This window comes from Erpetoichthys calabaricus, chromosome 6 (assembly GCF_900747795.2).
Source record: "Erpetoichthys calabaricus chromosome 6, fErpCal1.3, whole genome shotgun sequence".
NCBI lineage: Eukaryota > Metazoa > Chordata > Cladistia > Polypteriformes > Polypteridae > Erpetoichthys > Erpetoichthys calabaricus.
Window position 1 is genome coordinate 182,799,527 of NC_041399.2, and position 26,946 is coordinate 182,826,472.

General features: G+C 39.2%; 1 protein-coding gene across 1 annotated transcript in view; it reads right to left on the reverse strand.

Annotated features, from left to right (window-relative positions):
- The window catches only part of dpp6a (dipeptidyl-peptidase 6a), a 935,015-nt gene that overhangs the window by 333,271 nt on the left and 574,798 nt on the right, over positions 1 to 26,946 (reverse strand). Inside the window, exon 3 of the mRNA XM_028804164.2 lies at positions 3,029 to 3,127. Coding sequence (XP_028659997.2) covers positions 3,029 to 3,127 — 99 coding nt within the window. The remainder of the gene's footprint in view (positions 1 to 3,028; positions 3,128 to 26,946) is intronic.

Genomic DNA, 26,946 nt, shown 5'->3' on the forward strand with positions numbered 1-26,946 from the left:
GTGCTGTAGCTGAGGGACATGGGGAAAATGTGATCCCCCAGCGAAAGAAAAATAAAATCTTTATTTTCATTTTCACCTGTGCCTCTGGTGTCAGTCTGTGTCACGTTGGTGCCAACCAAGTGCTTCTGTCACTATATATATATATATATATATACACTACTGTATATATATTATATGAATGTTTTTCTTCCTGCCAATGCAATAATAGCTTCTGTACTGTTAAAACTGTTGTCTATCAATAATAGTGTATTGTCACTAGAATAATGGGGGCGGAGTGGTGGCACTGAGGCTAGGGATCTGCATTGGCAATCGGAAGGTTGCCGGTATGAATCCTGTAAATACCAAAAGTGACACTACTTCGTTGGGTCTTTTGAGCAAGGTCCTTAACCTGCAGTTGCTCTGTCCTGGATATGATGTTAATCTGCATCCAGCCTTGCATGCAGGCCCTCCAACCTGCAGGGAAAAAACCTGGGGGTTGGTTGCAGAATTGGCACTCTAGCCACCATAAAAAATCTCACACTGGTTTCATTCCATCTGAACTAGTGTGGTGCTGAGGTGTCACCCGTTGCATGGCTGCACTCAGGTCCTAATCTGGGATCCTGAGTTGGTTCGTCATGTGGTGGGTGCATGCTCCTAACCTCACTAAAATAATCTGCAGATTTTTATAACCACATTTTGCAAAAGAACCTTTCAGCCTTTGTAGGAATGTATGTAACATCTACTTCTAGCATTCATCCTCATGGTACAATGAACATTTAAAAAGTCTTAAAAATTATGTGTCCATAGGTTACAGCACAGATGGAAAAAGACTACTCCAACTGGGACTTGATTATTTTGCACTTGGAGTTGATACTGTAAATGTATCCATAATTCAATTGTAACAATTACAAATTATAAAAATTCCAAGAGTATCTTTTCCGTGATCAGTTACTTGCCTAATCTCTATTAGTCTCCCTCTACAAATCTTTCTGTTGACATTTACAGTTGCTCAATGGACTGTTAGCAAGCAAAGACAGACAGTAAATAAAGCACTCAGTTTTCCTCTGTTCAACCTTCAACTAAACCTGTATTGGCTCTTTGATATATTTACTGTACTTAACTGTGCTCCTTCACTTTGTTCCAAGCAGTTCTTTTGATACTACTAATTACCCTTTCCCAAATATTGGTTTTGCAAATGTTTCTCTCATTATCGCCAGTATGATAAAGTGTTTCAGATTTCTTGTAAATGACATAGCCTTTCAATCTTGCTGTTACAAACCATTCTTTGAAAACATAATGCATTAAATTTAAATTATTGTCCCATTTTCAACTGACCTATGCACAAGGACATAGACTGTAGGTAGGCTACAAAGAGACAACAGAGAGACGCCAAGTGATGGACAGGGATCAAAAGATGGAAGACGAAAAAAAAAGTTGAAAAAATCTTCTAACTTTGAAAGATTCTTCCACTAACTAATGTAATTCTCAAAGGATTCATTGAAATATTTGGTTTATGCAAATGCTTGCTTACCAATCCCCGGTGCGGTTGAAGGGCTTCAGGACACTCCTCCATTAGAGAATGCGATTCTATTTAAAGAGATGGTATATAGCAGAATATGCAAGACACGGGGGGAAAATGGTTTGGTTCTTAGTTATTATATATCGAAAATCAGTATTTCACTATAACTGTCTATTTTAAACACTAATGAATAATAAAATGTAGTAAAAAGTAAAAGTAGAAGTAAAAAAGTAAAACGTAATAAAAAGTAAATAAAAAATAAAATTCCACTAACGCCTTGTCAAAAACAATATTTTGAATTACTAAATTACTAAAATTCAGTGTTCTTGAATAGATATTTTGCTTTTTTGCCTTGCCATTATAACTGACTGCACTAAAGGGTAAGAGTGTCATGGGGAGGTACGAAGAGATGATGTGCGCAGTAGGAGCGATGTTTGGATGAGCAGTTTCGGAGAGGAGTGGTCAAGGTTGAATAACGTGGAAATTACCGAAAACATTTTTGATATAATAGAGAGATAAAAAAAATGCTAAAAACATATATTGCACAGGAGTGATGTGAAGATGAAGATTTAACTCAACAGTTTCTTCCAATCAGGTTTCTGAGAACAGGGACAAAACTAGGAGCTGTTACTTACCAAACGTCAGCAGATTTTAGATTTTCATGTTTCTTTGTAATGCTTAATGTGAATCCTGCTTTGGACACTGTCAATAATGAAATTCGTTTCTAATACCTGTAGGAAAATTAAATCTCTGGGGATACCCAGGAATGGTTTTACTGTTATCTTACAAGACAGAATGGCTATCTTGCTCCAGTGAAGCCTACATCTGTTCAAGCAGCTCTTCTGAGGGCTTCTTTTTCCGGCATAAATAATATTAAAATAACCTATATTACTAACAATTGCCATCCTCTCGCTATGTCCTCCTCAGACGCAAACCTTGGAATAAGAATTGATTCTACATTGCCACCTATGGTAATTTTAATGTCACATGCTTTCACATTTATCCCGGTTTTAAAAGTTTTGTTTTACTAGCAGGCAAACACCATTTCAAAGTTACATTTTTTTAATACAGAACTACACACCTTATAAAAATGACAGATTTTGAAGTTTCCTCTTCTTGCTTACTCTATTACTGACACCACCGCTGTCTAACTTAAGGACCCACATTGCACACTTCTTATAATAAACACAACTCAGGTCAATTATACTTGGATCCTGCAACATCTTGTTTATCCCACGAATATAGAGTATACTGTATACTGCATAATAGACAGTTGTGTAGTTTTTTTGCTCCTTCATCATAAATCAGAAAGAATTATTCACCAGAGTAAAAAATCACCGTGACATAAATCCTAGAACCTCCAAACTTATTTTGGTTATTCATTTCTAACATAAATAAATCTCACATTATTTAATAAAATATCAACAGTTTCATAATCAGATAAGTATTCATTTTACTTATACTGCATTGCTGCTGCCAAAACATGAAAAGAACAACTAAAACATTTGTTTTAAGTAATTTGCTACTTACTGTCTATCCATTTTGCCTCTGGGTCCCAAATTTTAAACTCATTGCTCGTCAGATTTTCCAGGGTCACTTTCTTTTTGAATGCTAGAGTGTCATCCTCTCCTAAAAAATAAAAAGGTCATATTTTACTTTCTCTGTTTTGCATTGAAATACTATACTCGACAAAGAGGAAAAATCTGTTAACCAAAATCATAATTCTGTTTCACATATTCTAGATTGTCTGCAATGAACTGGCTTCCTGTCCAGCATTGCTTCCTGCCTTGCTCATACTGTGAAATTTAAAATGTGCATTGTTGAAATAACATGACATCATTCACTCAAGCTAGCATAGATTTGAACCAGGACAAGATTTTAGTTTCCATGTTCACATGGGGTGTGTTTAAAATCATCAGTCTTTGAAATGTTTGAGGTAAAACTGGAACAAAACCAGGAGGATATGCAAACTCCTAACATTTACTGAGCTTGAATTTCAACAGAGTGGAGATGCAGCAGCACTAACCAATGTGTTTTTCCACCATGTTGTCCTAGTGCATTACTGTTTAATTACCAGGCACCTCTGCCCAGCATGACTTATAAAAAATCAGTACACATGGAATATATTTAAGTGTTTTGCAAGAAAGTACAAAGTAGGTAAGTAATGGATAGCAAACCTTAAAACTAGAAACAATATGTACATAGATGTAACCTACACTCAATATCATGTCCACAAACATACTGGTGTTATATGTCTGAAGGGTATGTTTCCTGGATCTGTTTATTTTCCTTTTTTATGCTTTCGTGTAACCATTTCATTTTTGTTACCAGTCTTCTATTTATGTATTATTGTATTTCAAAATCATGTTCTCCTATGCCCTTTGTATTTTGTAGGTGGGGCCATAGGTGGCAGGGTCATGCTGACATCACCACTCCTTAGCCCTCCCTCTGGCTATACAAGTCGGCATAGAAGAATTATAGAGATCATTCATTTGTTTGAAGTATGCTGTGATGGATGGCTGGCTAAATATTCCGGCCCACCCCTCCAGGCCGCCAGGTGGAGCTCTCCCAACAGCATGGAGGTTCCCCGAATTCCAGCAGGGCCTCATGGACCTTGTAGTTTGTATACGCAGCCCTGCTGGATACCATGGGGGCCACCGGGAGTCACTGTAGGGAGGCTGTCAGACTCTTATGTGCCCTATAACCTGGAAGTACGTCCTAGTCACATGAACAGGAGACATGACGTACTTCCAGGTTGAAGAAAAGGACTTTGACTCTGACCCGGAAGTAATCAGGACTCGTGGATTGTTGGACAGGAACCACTTCCGGGTCAGGGGGTATAAAAGGACTGTGGGAAAGCCCAGACACTGAGCTGAGCTGGGAAGAAGGGTGGCGAAGTGTCTGGGAGAGGAGGATTGGTATTGTGATTATAGAGAATAGTGTTGATTTATTGTATGTGTAGTGTGGAGTGGAGGGTGCTTTGTACACGTAATTATTATAAAATAAATAAGTCTTGGACTTTTACCTGGTGTTTGACGTGGTACCTGAGGGTTCAAGAGGTCGATAACAGCCTCTACTGCGACAATGCGTAAGTACTGTTTTCTGTGTTGACCTGTTTTTGTTTTTTGTACTCACTCTGTTTATGGATTATTTTTCTGGACTGTGTATTGGGACTTGTTTGCAGAAGGATTTTGCCTTTTAGGCAAGTCCTTTTGTCTCTTTTTGCTCTGTTGCATATGGAATATTATTTGTGCCAAATTGAAATTAATAAAAATGCAGTTTATTTATTTAACTATTTTGAAACAAAAAGAGCCATTTGGAAATGTGCTATATGGAAAAGTCACATTTTTAAATAAAAAGTTTTAAAAATAAGGCCATTTTGAAATAAAAGTATAATAATTAAATGTAAGATAACTACATTATTGAACCAAAATAAAATAATTATATCCATCCATCCATCCATTTTCCAACCCGCTGAATCCGAACACAGGGTCACGGGGGTCTGCTGGAGCCAATCCCAGCCAACACAGGGCACAAGGCAGGGAACCAATCCTGGGCAAGGTGCCAACCCACCGCAGGACACACACAAACACACCCACACACCAAGCACACACTAGAGACAATTTAGAATCGCCAATCCACCTAACCTGCATGTCTTTGGACTGTGGGAGGAAACCGGAGCGCCCGGAGGAAACCCACGCAGACACGGGGAGAACATGCAAACTCCACGCAGGGCGGACCCGGGAAGCGAACCCAGGTCCCCAGATCTCCCAACTGCGAGGCAGCAGCGCTACCCACTGCGCCACCGTGCCGCCCAATAATTATATCGTATTTCATAATTATGTGACTTTTATTTAATTATGCTCTTTTCACTAATGACTCATTTATATCACTGTACTTTTTCAAGTGATCATTTATTTAACAATTGTCATTTTATTTAATTCATTTTGTCATAAATTATGTTTCAGAGTAAAGTATTTTCCTGGATTTTTCTATGTTCTGTAAATAAATCATGAATTTATAAAGATCCTTTGTTGCCTTTTTTTCAAAAGCCAGGGCTGACAGTTATCCTCCCTCTTGTGGGGCATTTTAATAGATTTGCAGCCATTTTGTTTTGTTTTGCCCCCTCCCGATTTTTGGGGCCTGGTTGAGTTGAGGTGATCCTCTTCTGGGCAGGTTAGTCACTGTGTTGGCCTTTTTTATGGCCTGCTTTTAGAGATTTCAAAACCCGTTTTGTCTTTGTGAAGATTCCATTTCATGACAACTTCAGCAATTTAAAGAAATCAGGTGACGTGCCACAGAATGGCTTGGAATTGTTAACATGTAGGGAATCCTGCAAGTTCCCTACACTGAACCAGCAACACTGAACTCAATGCCTAGTAGTGCTGCCTGACGTACAATTCTTCCAGAGAGTAATGCGGGTTTGATTTATGGCATAACAAGAGGCAGTATGGCTTCCAGCTTTGACTTGTCTATAACGGCAAACAGCAGGACTTATCCGTTCATGTAATGTTGATCAAAGTGCATCTACTATATCAATGAAATGATCTGCTGAAATTATAACAAGAATAGACAAATATGAGAATAAAAATGAGGCACTGAAAGGGACCACTGACAGTTGTTCTGATAAGGACATATTTACAGAAGTATGTGTTCTTTCTTTATCGTAGTTTAGTTGACTTCCTATCTTTATGTTTACATTAATTTTTTTCCACAAATCAATTCATACAAAATTCAACTTTATTTTTATTTGTGATGTTAACAGAATGGAAATGTGTAGCAATACACTTTAAGTATTAGGTTTCATTGGAAGTGCTTATTATGCAGAAATCTCTAAAAAAAAAAATAAACCAATTAAACAAAGTAATAGTGCATTTTTAGAAAGCAAGAATACACCAGCAGTGATTTTATCCAAAGTGGTTTACAGAAGAGCACAATATATTGTAATCGAGTAAACATCAATCTGGGTGACTGTTTTTGAACAAGTGTTACAAGACAAGTTCACAAAATTGATCTTCACAACAGAAGAGCTCAGAACAAAATGCAAGCTAGTTACACTGCCTTGGTTACAAGTACCCTTAAAAGTCAATATTAGTTACACAGAAGTTCACCAAACAAAAGAGTCTTCAAAACATTTCCTAAATACATTGAGAGAGTCAACAACTTGAATGGAGTGAGAAACTAGTTAAACCAGATTGGATCTACACATGTTTTAGGAAGAAAAACTTGCAAAATGTTCTTCATAGGCCTGGTTATATTTTATCAGCAAAGTGTATGTAAGGTTAAGGTTAGTTGAGGGTATGAGCAGATGAAACGGATCAAGAGGAACTGCAATGATAAGGATCCACATATTACTGACAAGAGTTTGTAAGAATGTACACAGGATCTCTGGAAACCTGTTCAAGCTACATGACACGAGTCACCTGCAATGAATCATCTCCATCATAATGCAAATTATATTTCTATTGGGACATAAACCGCTGCAACACATCTTTCTTTTCCTTTCCAGGAAGTCCAAATGGGAAATGTCCGACTCTTGATTATTATGATTGTTAAAGTTGTCTGAATCAAGGTTCTGCCTAATACATGAAAAAACATAAAAATATAAATTTTGAGCTTTGACTGCATCAACTTTGTTATTTTACTGCTAAGTTGGGGCATTTTACCACTTCCAGTAAAAAAAATCTATAAGGGCTCAAGTAGTTTTTTTATTAATTATTATTTTTTGCGAGCCAGAACTTATCATGGAAGCATCAAATATAGGAACCAAGTCAGGTTTGGTGCCAGTGCTGTTGTTGTTATTATTATTATTATTATTATCATCATCATTTTCATAATCAAATTATTAAATAATAAAACACTACTGAGCAAAAAGGAACCTTTACATCAAACCATACATAAACTACATTCACCTTTTGTCTCCTACAGTACATTTTTCCTTCACATTGCACATTACTACATATGTAGGTTTAGTTTAACCTCCACTCCAATAGGCAGCAGCCATAAGATAGGACAGGCTGATTCACACATCAAGTATATAAAAATGGAGACTTTAATGGGAAACAATAAATAACCAACAATTACAGGAAATGATAGCAAAAGCTTGTTGAGCCACACTTAAAAAAACTCCAGTTCTTGCCTTTCAGCACTTTAAAGGCATAAGAAGTATTTGTAAACTTTGCAATTGCTTAATAGGTGGCATGGTAGAGTGTCGTTTGCACAAATAATAAGAAGACAGTAGTGAGGAAATGGGGAAAAAGGCAAAATATGCCCCAAGCCACGAAGATACAGAATGAAGTAAGATTTTTTTCTGTAACTCATGTTGAGTTGCTTGTGTTCAGAAGATAGCAGAAAGAGAATGACTGTTGATGCCAAGTTTGATCAAGTAAAAGTAATGTGTAACTTTTATTGTTTCTTGTTGGTAGACATTTATTCAATCTTATGATATTCCATCTTATGATAAGGCAGATCTGATTTTAGAGTTTGGTGCTAATACAGTGTGGACTGCCAAGGGGGTGTACCAGCCACCCTACCTGTCACAGACAGGCAGACACAAGTTCAAGTCCAGCACACATGTTTATTCCCGTGGGGAAGCCCTTTCCCTTCACTCCCCACTAAACAGCACGGCACAGTGTGCAAGTAGGACAACACAGTCCTTTCTTCCTTTGTTTCTTTGCCGCCTCCACTCCTCTCCCAGCAAGCTTCATCCACCTCCTCCCAACTCTGGCTCCTTGAATGGAGTGAGGCGCACTCAATTTAAGGAGCCAGAGTTGGGAGGAGGTGGACAAAGGCCAAGGCTCCAACCCAGGGCTCTGAAACTATCCAGGCGCCCCCTGGTGGTGGTCACGGGCCCCAGTAGGTTGAGCTTCAAAGCTCCAAACCCGTGGCCCCAATGTAATCCAGGGGGGTTGCCCTCTCGTGTTCTGGGGAGGTATTGCCCTAAATATGCCTTCTCCTCAAGTCCTTCCATCACAGGGGCATCCCGGCTGGGCAAGGCTGTCTGCCACAACAGCATCATAATCTGCAGCAATTTTAAATGAACATGGAATCTCTATGAGACGTCACTTCTCCACACAAAATTCCTCCGCTGTGAATGATTTCCATGGTCCATGTTCATACTGCTCCCTAGTTCAAGGCTTTATATGTTTATAGGGTCATTACATTCAAGTGTTTATGCTATGGTGAAATTACACATATATTAAATTTTTACTATTTACATGCAATGTAAAATTCTACAAGACAAAGGTTCAGATTCTACTAATTGAATAATTAACCTAAAATTCCCTGTGTTATCATCCCTGTGGAACTGAGCAAATGTGGGTGGAGTGGTGGCTCTGAGGCTAAGGATCTGCACTGGTATCCAGAAGGTTGCCGGTTCGAATCCCCATCACTGCCAAATGAGATCCTACTCTGCTGGGCCCTTGAGACGAGGCCCTTAACCTTCAATTGCTCCAGGGGCGCTGTACAATGGCTGACCCTGTGCTCTGACCCCAAGGGGTAAGCGAAAACTAACAAATTCCTAATACAAGAAATTGTACAAGGCGAAATAAAAAACAAAAAAATGTGTTTTAAACAACGATCCAACCATTTACATGTTTTCAAACTGTTCATTTATTGGACACACTTCACTTTTGTTGAGATAATTTTAACAAGTAATACAAGCTGTCATTCGTGTCTTTCAGAGACAACTACAAAGCTTGCCAGCCAGATCTACAATATAATCCGTCTCTGTGAAAAAAATAAATCTATACACTGCTTTCCCAAATGTCAACACTGAAACATTGAAGATGACTTTAAATTGATCCTCAAATTGAGACAGTGTGCTAATTAAGTTCATGGAATCTAAATGAGTGCAGAAGGTTTCAAAAGTGATGCTAATTGCTAGACTCTCAACTTGGTTAAATTTCATTTCCCTAATAAGCATAATACTGGAACAATTTTCCAACTATTATGCAACAAAAATTGATTATTTTGACTATACTGAAACACTGAATTAAGCATACTTTATGTTTTCACTTGAGTGGTATGAAATTTTGAACTCTGCTCCTGAAATACATAAAGAGTTCTGTAACTGTAATAACCTACCATGCAAAGAATTACAGTTTTGGCATTGAAAAGTACTTTTTCACCCTGATATTTTCAAATGAATGAGTGAAGTAAACTCAATGATAGTGTGATGATAAATTCCACGACTCTTAAAATAATAATATGTTGCACGTAGGAAAATAAAAACAGACGCTTTACTAAAGCGTATATATATATTAAATGTTGTGCTACATCTCATTAGAATTGATGAAAGACACTCGTGCCCAGAGTTCCTAGCCATGTCATGGCCTTGTGCTCCACCCAGGACCTGTTCCTGTATTCTGCTGAATATCACTGGGATTAGCCTCCGCTGCTGTTGACCCTGTGTGCTGTTTGCAGCTCTGGAACACTGGGATGATTAATGATATTATGCAATGTGAGCACTTCATGTAACCATCGGTAGTGTGCAGTCAATACAGTAACACCAGATACATTGCAGGAAGTTGTTATGTCTTAACTATTGACTAATTTTTCATGATGCTGCCACTTTGTTAATTGACGGTCAAGTAATTGTTGTTTTAAGTAATTACTCCTGTTATACCATTGATTAAGCATAGCTTAAGCATAGGTTCATCTTTTAAACCAGAAAATACCTTCAATGGCAACTTGTTCAGGATGAATCAGGATGGAATTTGCTCAGACTTTATAAAAGCTATGGATTTAAAGGATACTTTTCTCTGTCCTGAAATCTCAAGATTTATTAGGACTGTTTCACAGTTTGCAACTTTTGTTTTGAGGGGGATAGTGGCATAGTGGTTAGTTCTGCTGCCTCATGAATTCAGTGTTGCAGGTTTGAATTTATCAAGTGGGTGTTGTCTATGTGACATCCTCCCCATGTCTATGTGGATGTTTCACTGGATTCACATCTCATATCCGAAAATCAACGTATGTTGGGTAATTTCTCACTTCTAGCTGGGCCCATGGGTGAGATTGTAGGTGGACCTAGTAGTACATTGGTACCTGTCTTCTCCCCAGTGTTGCCAGAATGGGTTCTAGCTCTGAATTTGACTATACAGATTTTATGAAATGTTAAGTTTCATCCATTCCATACAAAGGTATACCGCAATAATTTGAATTACCAAACTGTTTTGCCATGGTTGCCAAGTGTACCTCCTTTTCACTTTTTTATGTTTTAGCCAATATTCAACCATTGTGTCTAAAAATATAAGCATATCCTTTGATTCATTTACATGTTACAGCAGTCTTTGTCCGCCAACTTGATGACTTCAGTTTAATCTTCCCAATCCATTTGTAAACACTTCGGTGTGGTTAAACACTATCTTCATATTGAGCAGAGAGCCTGTGAATATCAGCCCCTCGTATACCTGGTATAGCTTAAATACCAGACAGACATAAAATTAACATAATGAATTACTTACTTTCTGAATTGTTATGCATTTATGGTGCTGTATTTTGGTTATCATTTTAGATTTGTAATTCAATGCAGTATGGGTGTTTGCTTTGTATCAAATCATCACACCAGCAGTTTTGTGGCCTAAGCTGGCAGGATCATTCCAGGAGGTCACATCTTGCAGCTGCATAAATTCAAATTTTAGTTAATCTGTATAGGTGCGCTTCTTCACTTTCACCTTCCTCAACTGTTCTTTCAACAGTATTGCTCCCAAATCCACCTTAATACAATGATAAGTGTCTATGTGTCTGCCCGGTTGTTATGTCTCTGTCATTACAAAAGATGGCATATCACAGAACTTAGCACTGCTTTAATGAATTCCATACCAAATGGCATATAACAGAGACATCTGCATTGCGTGGTGTACTGCAAACATTAGATAGATAGATAGATAGATAGATAGATAGATAGATAGATAGATAGATAGATAGATAGATAGATAGATAGATAGATAGATAGATAGATAGATAGATAGATAGATAGATAGATAGATAGATAGATAGATAGATAGATACTTTATTAATCCCAATGGGAAATTCACAATTCACATTAATTAATTCACATTAATACTGAAGTTTACATTGATTACGGTAGCACAGCTAGTAAGAATATAAGAACATAAGAAATCTGACAAATGAGGAGAGGCTATTAGGATCATTTCTTTGTCTAATAGCTAAGCTGTTCCAATATCTCATTCAGAAACATCTTAAATATTCTACAGGTTTCTGCTTTTGCTACCTATCTCTGTAGTTTTTTTCCTAATCCACAAAACGCTTTGAGTAAAGAAGTGCTTCCTGGCTTCAGTCCTAAATGTGCTTCTCCAAATGGACACTATTTCACTGTGCTGATTTTTTGGTTTTCACTGTATGTTTTTGGTCTTGGCCCACCCTATGGTATAAATATTGAATTACTATTTCTTCTAGTACTACATTTAAAATTTTTATTAAAATCATAAATTCATCTTGCTTGCTCAGTAAAGAACCGTATGAGGATGAAAACAGTCAACAATGCTATATGATATAAAGAGGATGCTTAAATTGAAGGATTCAAGGATGCAGGATCGACTAATTCTAGGGTAGATTAAAGGAGATTTCTAGCTAAAGGGTTTGCCATTGAAAATGACTGCAAAAAATTAACAAAAAAGCATAAAAATCCACAGGAGAGCCATAGCACTAAAACAGACAGCAAATTAAAACAGAATGAGAGTTTTTTTCTACTAATGGCTTTATAAAATAGATTGCCTCCATGACCAGATTATTCCTCTGTTTCCTGAGTCATTGCTAATTTTAATTATTTGTCTGTTTCAATTTTTATAATTAACATTACAGTGTAGCAGGAGCTCACATTTTGTTGACTTTCTTAGGGAGTTCAGTGATAAAAAGATAATAAGCACGGCCTCTGGATTGGTAATTTCTAGCTTGTTCGGTGAATGGTTACGTTGATCTAATGTACTAATATTTAACCAAGCCCACTTGCCTTCATAATGTCCACCCATTTCCAGAACATGTCTAATACAACTTGCAGTCATTAGAGAATAGAGTCTATCCTGTCAGTCGTGTGCAGAAGACAGGGACCAGTGCTGGGTAAGTCACCAGTGCTCCTGATTCAAAATGTTACAGATTACAACCATGAAATTGACTTCCATGACATTATCTAAAGGAAAGGCAGACATTGAAACCATCTGAGAGTGAAAATTAAGTATAATTGTGGAAAAACACATAAAATATTGACTTATCTCCTAAAAATACCTGAGGTGAGGAAAAGAATTAAAAGTGAAATAAATTGGACAGGTGCTTTAAAAATATACTTCTTGTTTCTTTTTTTTTTATAGCCACACCTGCAGTGTTATTAATTTAACATTTTATTTTCAAAGTAACTAAAAGCCTGGGTGAGAATAAAGAACAGTCAATGTGCTGAATACTTTTAAAGATATGTGCCCATAGTTCTCAATCATTTCAGAATTACTTGTAGGAATTTTACTAAAAGTCTGACTTTGATAAGATTTTCTGCACCCCGGAGTATGAGATGAGAAGTATTTCTGAAGCATTTTATACTTACTCCCAGCTAAGTGTAGGAGTTCACATTTGAGAATGAATGACGTTACAATTTTATGGCACCACAAGCCATAAAGTGGTACTCACGAAAAAGAAGAAGGAAAAAACATAATAAGGTAGGATATTGTGCTGTGCCGCACATAACTGTTGCCATATCACTACACCGTTAAGCATAATACTGTAAGAGAGACAGATACACCAAAGGACAGCAAAGCCTGATGACAGGCCCTTATATTTAGCAATGAATAATCTACAGCCATACTTTAAGAAAAAAAACGGCTACTGGAATTGATTTATAAAGGAACAGTTACTGAAACTAGTCATAGCACTGTTAATGTTCACTCTTCCAGTGTTCCAGATCATCTTCCACTGTGCCATGCCTATCTGTGATTCCTCTTTTCTTTCCGTGAGACTCTATTTATGCCAGTGCCCCTGGAGTCTCTGCCTGTCTACTTGCACATTCCCAGGCTTATAAAGTGTAATGTGAATCCTCCAGGGGTAGAATACAGAGCTCTGCATACCTATGTGACATTTCACTATCAATCACCCTTCCAGCCCTACCTGTCTTCACGGTAATATGCTGTCTACTATACAATATAGTTTGCATTCTTGACTGTGTGTCGATAACTGTGATTTCATTTGTGAGCTTGTAAAATGTAATGCAAATGATCCAGGAGTTCATGGAAAGCAAAGTTCAGTGTACCTTCTATCTTGAACTTAGGAGTTCCTTAGCATAAAGTACAAAAACTGTAAGAAAATCCCCACAAGAGGAAGAGTCCATCAAACTTCAGCTTGTGAAAAACAGGGGAAATGAGGAATCTTTATAAATAAAAACATTTATTTAACAAAAATGCTTTGAACACAAGGAAGCTTAAATGAGCACAAAAAGTACCGAAGAAGTTGCCTGAAATAGGCAAGCCAATAGAAAACAAGTCCCAAACATAATGTCAGAAACACAGCAAAAGGGCCACAAAATCCAGGAATCCACAAGAGCATAGTAATATGTAAAAAAAGATCAACACCACTAAACACATTCAATGAACCGCAAGGGACTGTTTGTGTTCTCTGCCTTTATAGAGTTGAGGGCAGCACATTGGCCCTGGCTCTTGAAGGAACCACCCACAAATTAGTATTAAGAAACATTAAGCAAGTATATGTACATTAGTGCCCTCCAATGCATTGCCATCTTGTCCAAGTTTATTACAGTGATCCCCCACGTATTGCAGAAGTTACGTTCCAGACCCATCAGCGATAGGTGAAAATCCACGATACAGAAAGACCATATAAATAAACATTTTTTTTTATAGTTTAAGCCTTAAAATACCCCTCCCACATGCTTTAAACACATGTAAACTGATTAAAACACACTTTGTAAACACATATGATATGTGGATGTCCGGCTAAGGATATGAGTAACATAATAATCTTCTTATATAATACGCTACCGTGGCTGTTCGTTTGTCTGTCCAGGATTTTATATCACCTGTAGCTCGCAAACCGTTTCACCTATTGACTTGAAATTTGGTACACATATACTATGTGACGTCTACTATCCGCTTTCGGGTGATGAGTTTTATTACTCTTTTTATTTTTATTTTATTTTAATGTAGAATCAACACTCGGCAGCACGCAGCACGACGGCCGTGCAGCGCATGCGTATGGGCGCCGTTCTCATTCCCTACCACCTTCGCTAATCATTGTTGAGGCAGATTGAAGACTTAAGTGCCATCTTAAGTGAAAAATTAAAGAAAACGTACTAAGCAATTGCAACACAAAAACTAACTTAATCAGTTTTAACACGAAAAGATGCCGACGAAAGAAGAGAAGCAGCGGGCTGCCAGGGTGGAGAAAAGAAGAGCTGCTCAGGAAGTAGCAAGCGCATCAACCTCTGAGCAAACGAATGATAAATGTACAGAGAAAGAGCTCAAGTCAAGTGTATTCACTGCACGTTATCGTGCAGTACGCCATTACTGGTAATAATATACAGTGGAACCTCGGTTCACGACCATAATTCATTCCAAAACTCTGGTCGTAAACCAATTTGGTCGTGAACTGAACCAATTCCCCCATAGGATTGTATGTAAATACAATTAATCCGTTCCAGACCATACGAACTGTATGTAAATATATATATTTTTTAAGTTTTTAAGCACAAATATAGCTAATTAAACCATAGAATGCACAGCGCAATAGTAAACTAAATGTAAAAACATTGAATAACACTGAGAAAACCTTGAACAACAGAGAAAACTAACACTGCAACAGTTCGCGCTATAGCGCTACCAACCGCTGGCTAAAAACACCTTTTTTAATGAGTTTTAAGCACAGGGAAAAAAATGAACATTTAAAAAAATCCGTAATTTAATAAACCACCCAGAAAAGTAACATTGCAACAATGCACGCTACGAACTGATCGCTGTAAATAGAAGTGAAAACAAAATTAAGCCCAGTGCATTCTTTCACTGCCTTCCTACCTTATGTGTCCAGCTCTCTCTCGCGCTGCCTGTGTGTGTGCGTCTGTCTCTCTCTCGCGCTGCCTGTGTGTGTGCGCGTCTTTCTCTCTCATGCTGCCTGTCTGTCTCTCTCTCGCGCTGCCTGTGTGTGTGTGTGTCGCGCTCTCTCTCTCTTGCTCGCTGCACAGGAAATGCACAGGGAGAGACTGAAAATGTACAAACCGAAAGGGAAACTGGCTTGTTCGCATACAGAGTGTGTGGTCGTGAACTGAGGCAAATGTTTGGTGAACTTTTTGGTCGTAAAACTGATTTGTACGTGTACTAAGACGTTTGTGAACCGAGGTTCCAATGTAATAATAATAATAATGTAGTATACCGTCAATTCATTCAAGCCGTAATGGCAAGCGACGTCCACATAACGCTTTCCTTCCCAAAGCATATCCAGGAGTTTTACCTTCTCCTGAAAGTCAAGGTCTTCCTCTGGCGCTTAGGCTCACTACTACCAGAAGGCTTAGAAGATGCAGGACGCTTGGGAGCCATCGTAGGGCTTAAAACAAAACGAAACGTTCACAAAAAGTTTGCTCACAACAATCGGACCACAAGCAAGGTACGCGATACGCAGAAAACTGAGATGTGTCGGGCACCCACACTCCCTGTTCTTGCGAGATTACACCACGTTAGCAGCAGCCAATCAGAGCCCAAGAGAATGAAAATCTCACTCTGATTGGTTGAGTCTCCTCTTTCAGCCAATAACCAACCTTGTAAGAAATCATCTAGGTACTGTAACACTAAACTCTTTGCCTACCGTAGTGTACAATGTACGTATATGTAATGATTTACTGTATTGCTTAAATGTTAGATATGTTCTTGTTCACCCATGAATGTGTTGCAAAACACGGCACAAACACCATCATCAAGTTTGCAGACGACACAACCATCATAGGCCTTATCACTGACAATGATGAGACGGCCTACAGAGAGGAGGTGCTGGCATTGAGTAATTGGTGCCTAGATAACAACTTGTCTCTTAACGTCAGCAAAACCAAGGAGATGATTGTGGACTATCGAAAACAACAAGGCAGAGAACACCAGGCCATCTACATCAGTGGCATAGAAGTTGAAAGGGTCAACAGCTTCAAGTTCCTCGGAGTAAACATCACCAAGGATCTCTCGTGGACCCTTCACATAGACACTGTGGTCAAGAAAGCTCGCCAGCGGCTCTACTTCCTGAGGAGGCTGAGGAAGTTTGGCATGAATGCCAACATCACCTCAAACTTTTACAGGAGTGTGGTCGAGAGTCTGCTAACGGGCTGCATTACCGTCTGGTATGGGAGCTGCTCTGCCAGCAGCCGGAAATCACTACAGAGAGTGGTGAAGGCAGCAGAGCACATCACGGGCAAGAGTCTTCCTGCCATTGAAGACATTTACCTCCATCGGTGCTTGCGTAAGACAAGCAGCATCATAAAGGACCACAGCCATCCAGCACGCCAGATGTTCTCCTTGTTACCGTCCGGCAGACGATACAGGAGTCTGGCTGCTCGGACTACAAGACTTAAGAACAGCTTTTACCACCAGGCCATTCGACTCCTCAACAGCAACACCTGAACACTTACACACACTTACATTACATCTACATTGCACTACTCACACACAAACTGTACCTGCACACACACTGAATACTGACTGCAACATGCATCTGCACTTTATGGAATATGCATCTGCACTTATAAAACATTATCTGTGCAATAACTGTCATTTGTACTTGCTGCTCATTCAACTCATATTGCTCTATAACTTCTTTTAAAACATACACATTTTATTTTATATGACTTGTCTATTTTTAACTTGTAATCTTTTTTTAAGCTTTATTGGATCTAGGCTGAGTGACTTGTTTTTCTCGTAATACACATTTCATTGTATGTTGACCCTGTGTTAACCTATATATGACAAATAAACCTAAACCTAAACCCATAAAAATCCGCCATAGCAGGGGCACAATAGCTGAACCGCAATAAAACGAGGGATCACTGTACTGTCTTATTCAAAATTCTGTTTTAGTGGGTTCTGGTTCCCCTTTATTATGTAATGTAAAAAGTAGGTTAAGAAAATAGATCAATATCAATTTGCTCAGGCTGATTACAGTAAATGGCCTTCAACCAAATGTTTTCAACAGGAAGTGAAACAAGTAAATAAGCAACCAGTTCTTCAAACTTTCTTTTTTTCTGAAAGAAGGCTACATTAGATCTGCCTAATGCAAATGTTTCAAAGCTAAAAAGGTATATACAGCAGAGCAGAGTTGAGATTAAGTGGCATCTTTAATCACACTATCTAAGTTGCCCCCTGCATCTTACAATAAATTAAATCTTAAAGTAGCTCTCCAGGGGCAAGATCAACACTATATAACCATGTTCAACATATTTACATTTGGCAACATGTCTTTCCTGCTCTGTTTGCACTTAACCTAACCAGGATGGTCAGCTTTATCTCATTTACTCCTTTCCACAGCAATTTCAGTGTTCTCTTCTGCCAAGGCTATCCAACTGTTGTATCAATTTAAATTACATATTTGCACTCAGGCTACTCTTTCCTTAACGAAAATTATCTTACAATATTGGGATATGTAAGGAGGCAAAGCAGTTAATGCTGGTCCCTTGCACCTCCTGAATTCTGGATTCAGATCGCGGCATTAAGCACTTCTTCTCTTTTCAATTTGGATTTTTCATCAATACCACATTTATCCGCCTATATAACACAACATTTGTGTGAAAGGATAACTAGATGTTCACAATTGGATTACACCATATGCACACTGATGTCAAGGTACTGTATCCTAACAACCCTGAACCTAGATAAGCATTCTGGGGGAAGAATGGGACATTCTTTTAGATAACTGAGAGTCTTACAGTCCATGACTGTTAAGTATTTTTGTTTGACAGTCTCTTCACTATTGTTGCTGATCTATGCAATGGGCACAGCCTAGTAGTGTGAAAGGTTTTGGCATAAGTCAACCCACAGCAGCTCTTACAGTCATGATCACACCAGCAAGCCATCTGCAATGTGCCAGTTCATCCTGTGTATAATGTTGTCTTCAAGACAGATTTCTTCTACTTTAACTGACAGACAAAGAGTCAGACATGGTGAACGGCAGTAAACAACGATGTAGCACAACTCATATAAGATGTGTTTAATTAAGGCGAATTAATGTCTTCAGTTAAGGAGTGAGTCAGGAAACTGCAGCTTAAGCTGACAAGTGAAACCTTTGAGGAGTTTGTACAGCAGCAGCCCCAGGTGAAATAACAGATCCGTCATGGATAAAAAAGAAAAGACGAAGAACAATAAATGCATTGGAAAAGATGAAAAATTCAAACTAGGAAAGGCTTTCAGATTGTTACAGAAGAACAAGGAAGGAATACAAAATACAAAAAAATGTAACTCATAATTGAGCACACAAAGAAGACATTGTTCTCTCTCTGCATACACACTGTATATATATATATAAATAACCTTCAGCTTTTTTTCCATATATATAATGGTTATTGTGTCCTAGGTTTCACAGCCCTGAAAATAACAGTGTGGTGTCTTACAATCTTCCTTCATTTGCATAACTTCTTCTATGGTTACTCACTTTTTGGTATTGTGTGTGTGTGTGTGTGTATCTGGCACATTGGTAGTTTGTGTGTGTGTGTTTTTGTGTGTGTAAGATGCACTGGATGAACAGACACAGCATCAAGTTTTAGTTCCTACCATGTGCACAACACAATACAAGAACAGCTACTGACTCCCCACAGCTCTGAGCTGGACAAACAGATTTGAAAAAAAGATTAAATTGAGAATATAAAGATATGTGCATCTGAAGAAAAGGTTTTGGGTCAACGCACAGGGAACAGTAAAGACCTGTTTAATACATCTATTGGATAAAGAGAGAAAGAGAGAGACGCCCTTTACGGCAAGAAGACAGCAGCTTATTATGCTTGGAACATAAGGACCACTACTAGAATGTAGACTCTGTAAGATATGGTACCCTGAAAAAAATGTATATACAGGGGCATAATAACGTTTTTGTGCAGTTTTAAATAATAATTACACCAGCTCTACACATGACACAACAAATCTGTAACAGGGTTAAGTGAATGAATTTATTACAATTTTACATAGATGTATTCTTAAGATCGTTAATTTTCAACATGTACACCATCTTCACATATACAAACCGTGATGCTATTCTGGGGTGCGTTATGCAGTTGATTTTCAGTAATATCCTGAATCACATCAGTCATTTGTGTAGTGCATCTTCCTTGTAATGGGTTCTAAATGTTCTGTTGACCGTAATGACCGATTTCAGGTCAACCAACCACAGAATACAGTTTACTTTCTGTTCTGCTGAAGCCATGAGTGCCCGTCGTAATTCTATAAAGACAGTAATGTACAACTTGATAAATTAATTTGTTTACATGGGAAGAAGTTTAAAACTGCCTCACAGACAAGCAAAACTAGCGTATAGGTTCAGAAGGAATGTTAGTGGATAAAAGTCAATAGTGGAGTCAAAGAGAAAGACAGACACAGAAGAGAGGATGTAAGACAAGTAGCGTTTGGTGGCAGTAGGCATGTGGGCAAGTGGGAGGCACATTGCCAGAGAGACGGAGATTTAAGACCTGTGGAGAAAGGTCCAGTAAGTATAACACGCCACCCCCCATCTGATTTTTATAATTTAGAAATCATTTAAGTTCTAGACTTAATAAAACAGATATGCATAGAATTATCTTACTCTTGAATGAAACTACAATCATTATTAACCTGTACTTTTCTGGTTCTACTGTGGTGGCATTCTGCACTAAAACCACCTGATCAAACTCCTGTACAGCCACCTGTGATGTTTGATCCCAACCTGCCACCAGACCCACTGGGTCAAATCCTCTAAGATGAAATCTTAAAATCAATAAGAATATACTACTTACGAACATTTATGTTAGGCAGGCTCCACAGTGCGGGCTGGTGGTCTTTTGGTCTTCAACCGCTATAGATTTTGTTTTATTCTCTAGCATAATTGACTTTTTTTAATATTACTTCTTTTCACACTGGCCAACCGAACTTGTCATCGAACTATTATTTAGATGATAAGATTTCTGTTTATAGATTTCTCATCAGCTTTAAATACATTCCAGGTCCACATTTCAGTTGACAAACTGTTAGATAAATTTTGTTTGGATCCTAACTTGGTGGGGCAGAATTTGGACTTTTTAACAAACAGAACACAGATAGTGAATGTTAATGGCTGTTTTTCTGATAGCCTTTATAGATCTTTCAGCACCCCACAAGGTTGCTATTTATCACCTCTTTTTGTGACCTTATATACAAAGTCATAACTACAGATGAGCTACCGAGACTTTAGGGAATACAAACTTCACGCAGAACTTCAGAAATCAAAGAAAATTCAGTTATTTCTTTAATGCAACACCCCTTCATAAATCGTAAATCGAGAGTGGTCTTCCCTAGACTTCTTGTATACTCAGATATAGGGATGAATATTTGAGGTGTAAACCGTAAAACAATGATAACATTTTTATATTATGTACGTTGTGAAGGACAGCCGGGTCCCATGCCCGGCAGGGACGCCCCTGCTGCATCTATTCCGGGGGAGAGCTCAGGTGAGAGCGAGGCTGGGCTGTGTCTACCCTTCGGCCCGATTGATCAGCAGGAGGAGGAAAGCCCGGTTGTGTTTCCCGACGTGGTGTCGCCGCCCAAGGAGCAGGAGCTCCTTTTGGAAACAGGTGAAGGGGGGGAGGGCGTGTGTCAGTTACCCGCCGAGGAAAGGTCGCAGGCGGGGCTGACAGATCTTCTCCCCGAGCCTCCGAAATGCCCGAACGAGCCTGTGGAAATTCCGATACTATTAACTTTTCCTGGGCTACAGGGGAGGTGCAATCAGTTGTCCTCGCCCTGCAGTCCTTATTTAATGTCTTTAAGGTCCTGCAGGAGTCAAAGGAGGGACCGTCAGTACACCCCAAAGAAAGAGGAGGACCCGGACAAAGAGGTCGGGGACTCCTAATAAGGTGCAGCGTGAGCCCGTTGGTTTAACGCAGCGGGAGGGCTACGCTGCAGAGGGGCGGAACCGTCGCAAGCCCTCCTCAGAGCGGGCTATGGGGCAGGAGTTTCCTGACTGCTTCCACGCCCGCAAGGGTCGAACTGGAGGGGGTCGGGCATGCTATAACTGTGGCCGCGGTGGCCACGTCTGGAGGTGTTGTCCAGTGAGGACGTCCGAGTGGCAGGGACGTCGGGGCAGCACCCCCAGACCTGTTGATTATATTTTCACAGGCCGCAGAAATGGAGCCAAGAATGGCGACTCCCTATCCTGGAGAGGACCGGCCCTCGCGGGGCAGGCCGATGAGCCCCAGAAGCCTCATCTGAGGGAGGGGCCATGTGAAAGACAGCCGGGTCCCATGCCCGGAAGGGACGCCCCTGCTGCATCTATTCCAGGGGAGCCACCATGGGCAGCTCAGTACCTCCCCCGGGACGCTTGGTGGCAGCCTCCCTGGTGGACGATGATTCCCCAACCTGGCGCAAGGCTCCATGGGAGATGGAGTCCTCCACAGCCTGGTTGGGGGCTTGGATGGCCGCCAGGGGGAGCTGCATGGACTTTCCAGCCCAGCTGGTCGACTCGTCAGCCCCACCCGGAAGGTCAATTAGGACCAGGTAATCAAGCACCTGGAACGCTTCCGGGTGAGGTATAAAAAAGGCCAGCCACCACCACTCAAGAGAGCCAGAGTCGGGAGGAGGAGGACGACTAAGCCTGAGGAGGAGTGGTGGTGCTGAGGTGAATAGAGAGTAATTGTGAGTGTATTTGGGACTGTGTTGGGTCTGTGGGACACGGGGAAGACGTGCCCCACGGCTGAAGAAATAATAAAAGAGTCTTTATTTAAGTACGTGCCTCTGCCTGAGTCTGTGCCGGGTCGGGCGCTTTAGAGCGCCTTTTACAACATTAAACAACCATCAACAACAAATCAAATTAATAGTATATTGAACAATTATTATAAAAGTAATGTTGAATAAATTGGACTCTGAAGTTGCATGAATAAAAAATGTGCCATGGTAATTGCATTTTGGTGAAAAATTCAGGTAAATTACCACTTTCAGTAGCCGGAAGTGGGTCAAAAGTTGCAAGAGACTTTAGTAATGTGTATAATGTAATACTTGTGCACAAAATATTGTTTACGTAAAGTAAAAACGTTCTCAAATATGTATGTATTACCATTTGAATATCAAACAGAAAATTGCGATTTCAGATTTTTTTCAAAAAAATGAAAATTGACAAAAAATGCTTAGAATGTGGTGCTTTACCATAATATGATGTGAAATTATCAAATTTTTAATAATTTGGGGGAAACATTTAAGGTAAAGTACCATTTCTTGGTAGTGGAAATAGCTCAAAAGTTAATAGAAATCTACATTTTGTACCTAATACTTGTATGCAAAATTTGGTTCACCTAAGTGAAAGTGTACTCAAGTTATCGTGTTTACATACACACACACACACACAAAGACAGACACACAGGCATAATTCCAAAAATGTTATTTTCGAACTCATGGAGGTCTAAAATATCGAAATTCATCAAAATCTTAAAATCAAATTTTTGGACGATTCCAATAATTTCCCTATACTTCGTATACGAGAAAGTAAAAAAAAGATAAAGGAGACTGAACCAAACCACCATCATTTAAGAATTCAGCTGCAGCCATGTGACTGAGGATGAGCTTACACACAGACTTTTCCTGCACTAGGTCCGCAGGTGGTTGAGACCTGTCTGAGGAGGATAGGTCTAGCTGGAGAAGCTGGCATAAAAGCAGCCCCACGATCACCATGTTAGAGCACTTCAGACGTGTCTCCTGACTGCTAGAGTCCATCTGCTCTGGGTGTGTAGTCACCAGCGAGTCTCACAGTACTGGTGGATGTAAGTTGCCTTGGAGGCAGAGAGGGGTAAGCAAGGAGGAAAGTGGCCTGGAGATGCCACCAAACTGCTCTTTAAGTGCCATGGCTACGAATGCTGCCCTTCAGGCTATTGAACACATACAGTATATGAGATATATCCTGTATATGTGTTTGTGTTTGGTAAGATGTGTGTGCTTTGGGACTATTTTGGTTACAAAAACTTATTGGAAGACAACAGAGGATTCAAGCAATGATTCAATTTTTATAGGCTGAAGGTGTACCATAGGGTGAAATTCTAAGAAGGTTTTCTGCGCACTATGGAGACTTTGGAGAGAACTGTTTTCACTTTGACATTAAAGAGACTTTTTCTGTTGATCAGTGTCAAAAATCCAAATTAAATCCACACTAATTCAATGCTGAATAATAATAAAATGTGAAAACCTCCAAGGGGGTAAATACTTTTATTCTGTAGGTACTATAAAAAATACTGGCAGGAAGTTTCTTTACTAGGTCTTAGTAAACCTTAGTACTGTTTTGTAAATAGTTTATTTCTGACTATTGTTTTTATTATTTTACATGGGATTGAGATAATCCTTATTGGTGCACATTTTATTTGTGTCTTCCTTCTTGTGGATTGGAGTCACATTTCCAGTTATGATAGACTGCTGCAGACTGGTATGATTGTTCACTAATGCTTTATAAACAATAACTTACATTTTTTCTGTGCTGTGGCTCAAATCCCATGAGAGCCAGGTTCTTTTGTCCAAACGAGAAGAGAATGAATAAATAAGACAAACCACATAGTAGAATGAGAAGAGCCCAAGAAAATGAATTTTTGCTGCATTTTTCATTGCATTCATTGGCCTACTTTTGCTTAGTTTAAATGAGGTGAAGTGTAAAGACAAGAGCATAACAAAAATTTCAAAGATCTGTTGAACAAGTGAAGAAGGCTTTAATTTAGGCATATCAACAGACAGCTCAGAAAGATCTTTAAGAGAGTAAAGTGAAGCAACGACCCAGTGTAGTGTTCAGAAACATGGCTATTGAGAAAGAAAGGGAAAAGTAGACTTGGCATCTGAAGGGTGAGATTGGAGGGAATCAGGTAGAGATGAGGTGTGCAAGAAACATGCTGTAATTGATCACTCGAATCATTTGTTTGTCATTGTCAGTTTATACTTTAGTTGGTTAATTGGTTATTCAAACAATATTTACAGTGTCAGCTCAGTGTAGGAAAAATGCTGACAGACTGGTACATGTGCAGCTCCATTCAAGGAAGTTTGCCTTCTCACGTGTAACCAACAGATCACTATGCAGAAGTGCAGAGTTTAAAATTTCTGCTTCAGAGCAAGACAATGCAGCATGTAACGTTTATGCTGTGCCACCTAATAGTGAAGCAATTAACGTTGTCACCGACTACATGGCCACACCTTCTCACCTTGCCATTTTGAAGATTTGTGCACCATTTCAAGGAACTGGAAGTGGTCGCTGGGCACAGCGACTTTAAAAACAGTGCTATGTAGAAGCACTTACAAGATCAATCAGCCAGAGATGGGTCATATCCAGTTTGAGCTGACATTACATTATGCAAATGAGCAGCATTAAATTCGGTGGTAAGTGTGCCTATAAAAACAGCAAGCCTGCAATATCGCAAACAGAATTCCATCTAGCGTGTCAATGGCAAGCAGTCCTTTTAAAGATAGGAAATAACCTAGAAGAGTCATGTAAACAGAATTGGATCCATCCTGGCACTCCCACCGGTGCAAATATATATATATATATATCCATCCATCCATTTTCCAACCCGCTGAATCCGAACACAGGGTCACGGGGGTCTGCTGGAGCCAATCCCAGCCAACACAGGGCACAAGGCAGGAACCAATCCCGGGCAGGGTGCCAACCCACCGCAGATATATATATATATATATATATATATATATATATATATACACATATATAGTATAAAAAAATCTTGGATCGAGACATGTTCATCTCGGAGAGACCCTTTGACGTCACAAAAGACATGATCATCTCGGAAAGACACTTTGATGTCATGCAAGACTAGACATTGCAACCTTAAGAAGCAAGACCCATGCAATGTCTCGCAGTGTGACAAAAGGACAACTGCTATACAGACTTTTGAATGAAATGAACAGACTATTTAAATGATCGACGCGCAGCACGACAAGCAGAACACGCAGCTTGGCAGCAGCAAGGCAGCAGCTGATCCATCCACATCTCCTTAGCGTGAGTTCAGCCTCCCCTTAATAACATGAACGGCAGATACGCGAAGTGTCTGGCACGTAGCACGCCAGGAGGGGAGAGGGGGTGGGCGAGTGAAGCGAGCAGGGGGCAAAGCCCCCTAGAACATATATATGCATATGTGAATCAAGGAACCATATTCCTAGTTCTGGTGAGGTAAGTAGTTTTATATTGTACAGATATTGCTTGCATTTACATATGCAAACAAGTAACTTATTTTCACATGTACTGACAACATGAGAGACTGTATGAGCTGAAAAATCAAGACCTCTTAGAATCCTTACAGAAACAAAAAATGAAATCAGAGATTAAAGCCTAGTAACAGAATATTCTAGGTACTGTGAGAAACAGATGACAGAGAGGCAGGTGCCAAAAGTTTACCATTTTTTTAAATTTCTGAATATAATTTAAAATGATTAAATGGGGGAATGTACAATATGATAGTGCTGCAATCTATTATGCCTTCAAAAGTTAAAATATGAGTGCTGCCTTGTTAGAAGTCATCACACCATCCAGCTTTGGCCTTTCCTCTGAACCATGTCGCCTTGGCCCTGCTTGAGAATCAAGGAAACTCAATGACAGACAAGAAAGTGGCTTTGTTTCTGTTATAGAAGAGACTCTTGTTTGATAATGCTCACATGCTGCTTGTTCTAAAAAGTGAAACCCTCACTAAAAGCTAAGTGCTTCTTCTTTCCAGTGTCTGTGTATTAGGCTTGAGATAAACAAACCTAGTTTTTAGGGAGTATGTGCCCCATGCAAAATACAGCAAGAATGTAAGATACTTGAATATAATAAATATGATTATTACAATTAAAGCTTCTAAACCTAACAAAAAATTAGAAAATCATTCTGGACAGGCATAGAAAAATATCAGAGAAAAAACAGTAAAAGGAATATCTGAATGGAGTTTTTAAAAATAAATTAGGTGTACAAATTCAAAAGAGAAGAACTGTACAACTTGAGAGCAGCAAGAGTGTATAAAAATAGTGTTATATCTGATAATTGACTGAAAGAAGTGTCAATTACAGGCAGAGTGTGCAAATACGTTTAACTTAATGTAGTTAACGTAGAGGGTGGTGTTAGAGGAGCTTTTTCCTAAATTAGTTGATGCTAAAAGTGGCATCAGTTTGTAGTAATTGCTGAAAAATATTTTCAAACCATTTTAACTAGTAAGTTGGTTAAGGTTTCTGAGGAAGTTGAGGTTGAATGGCAGAGATTCTGTAGTTAGCAGAATTAAGTACAAATGAACAATGAGCAAATTTTAG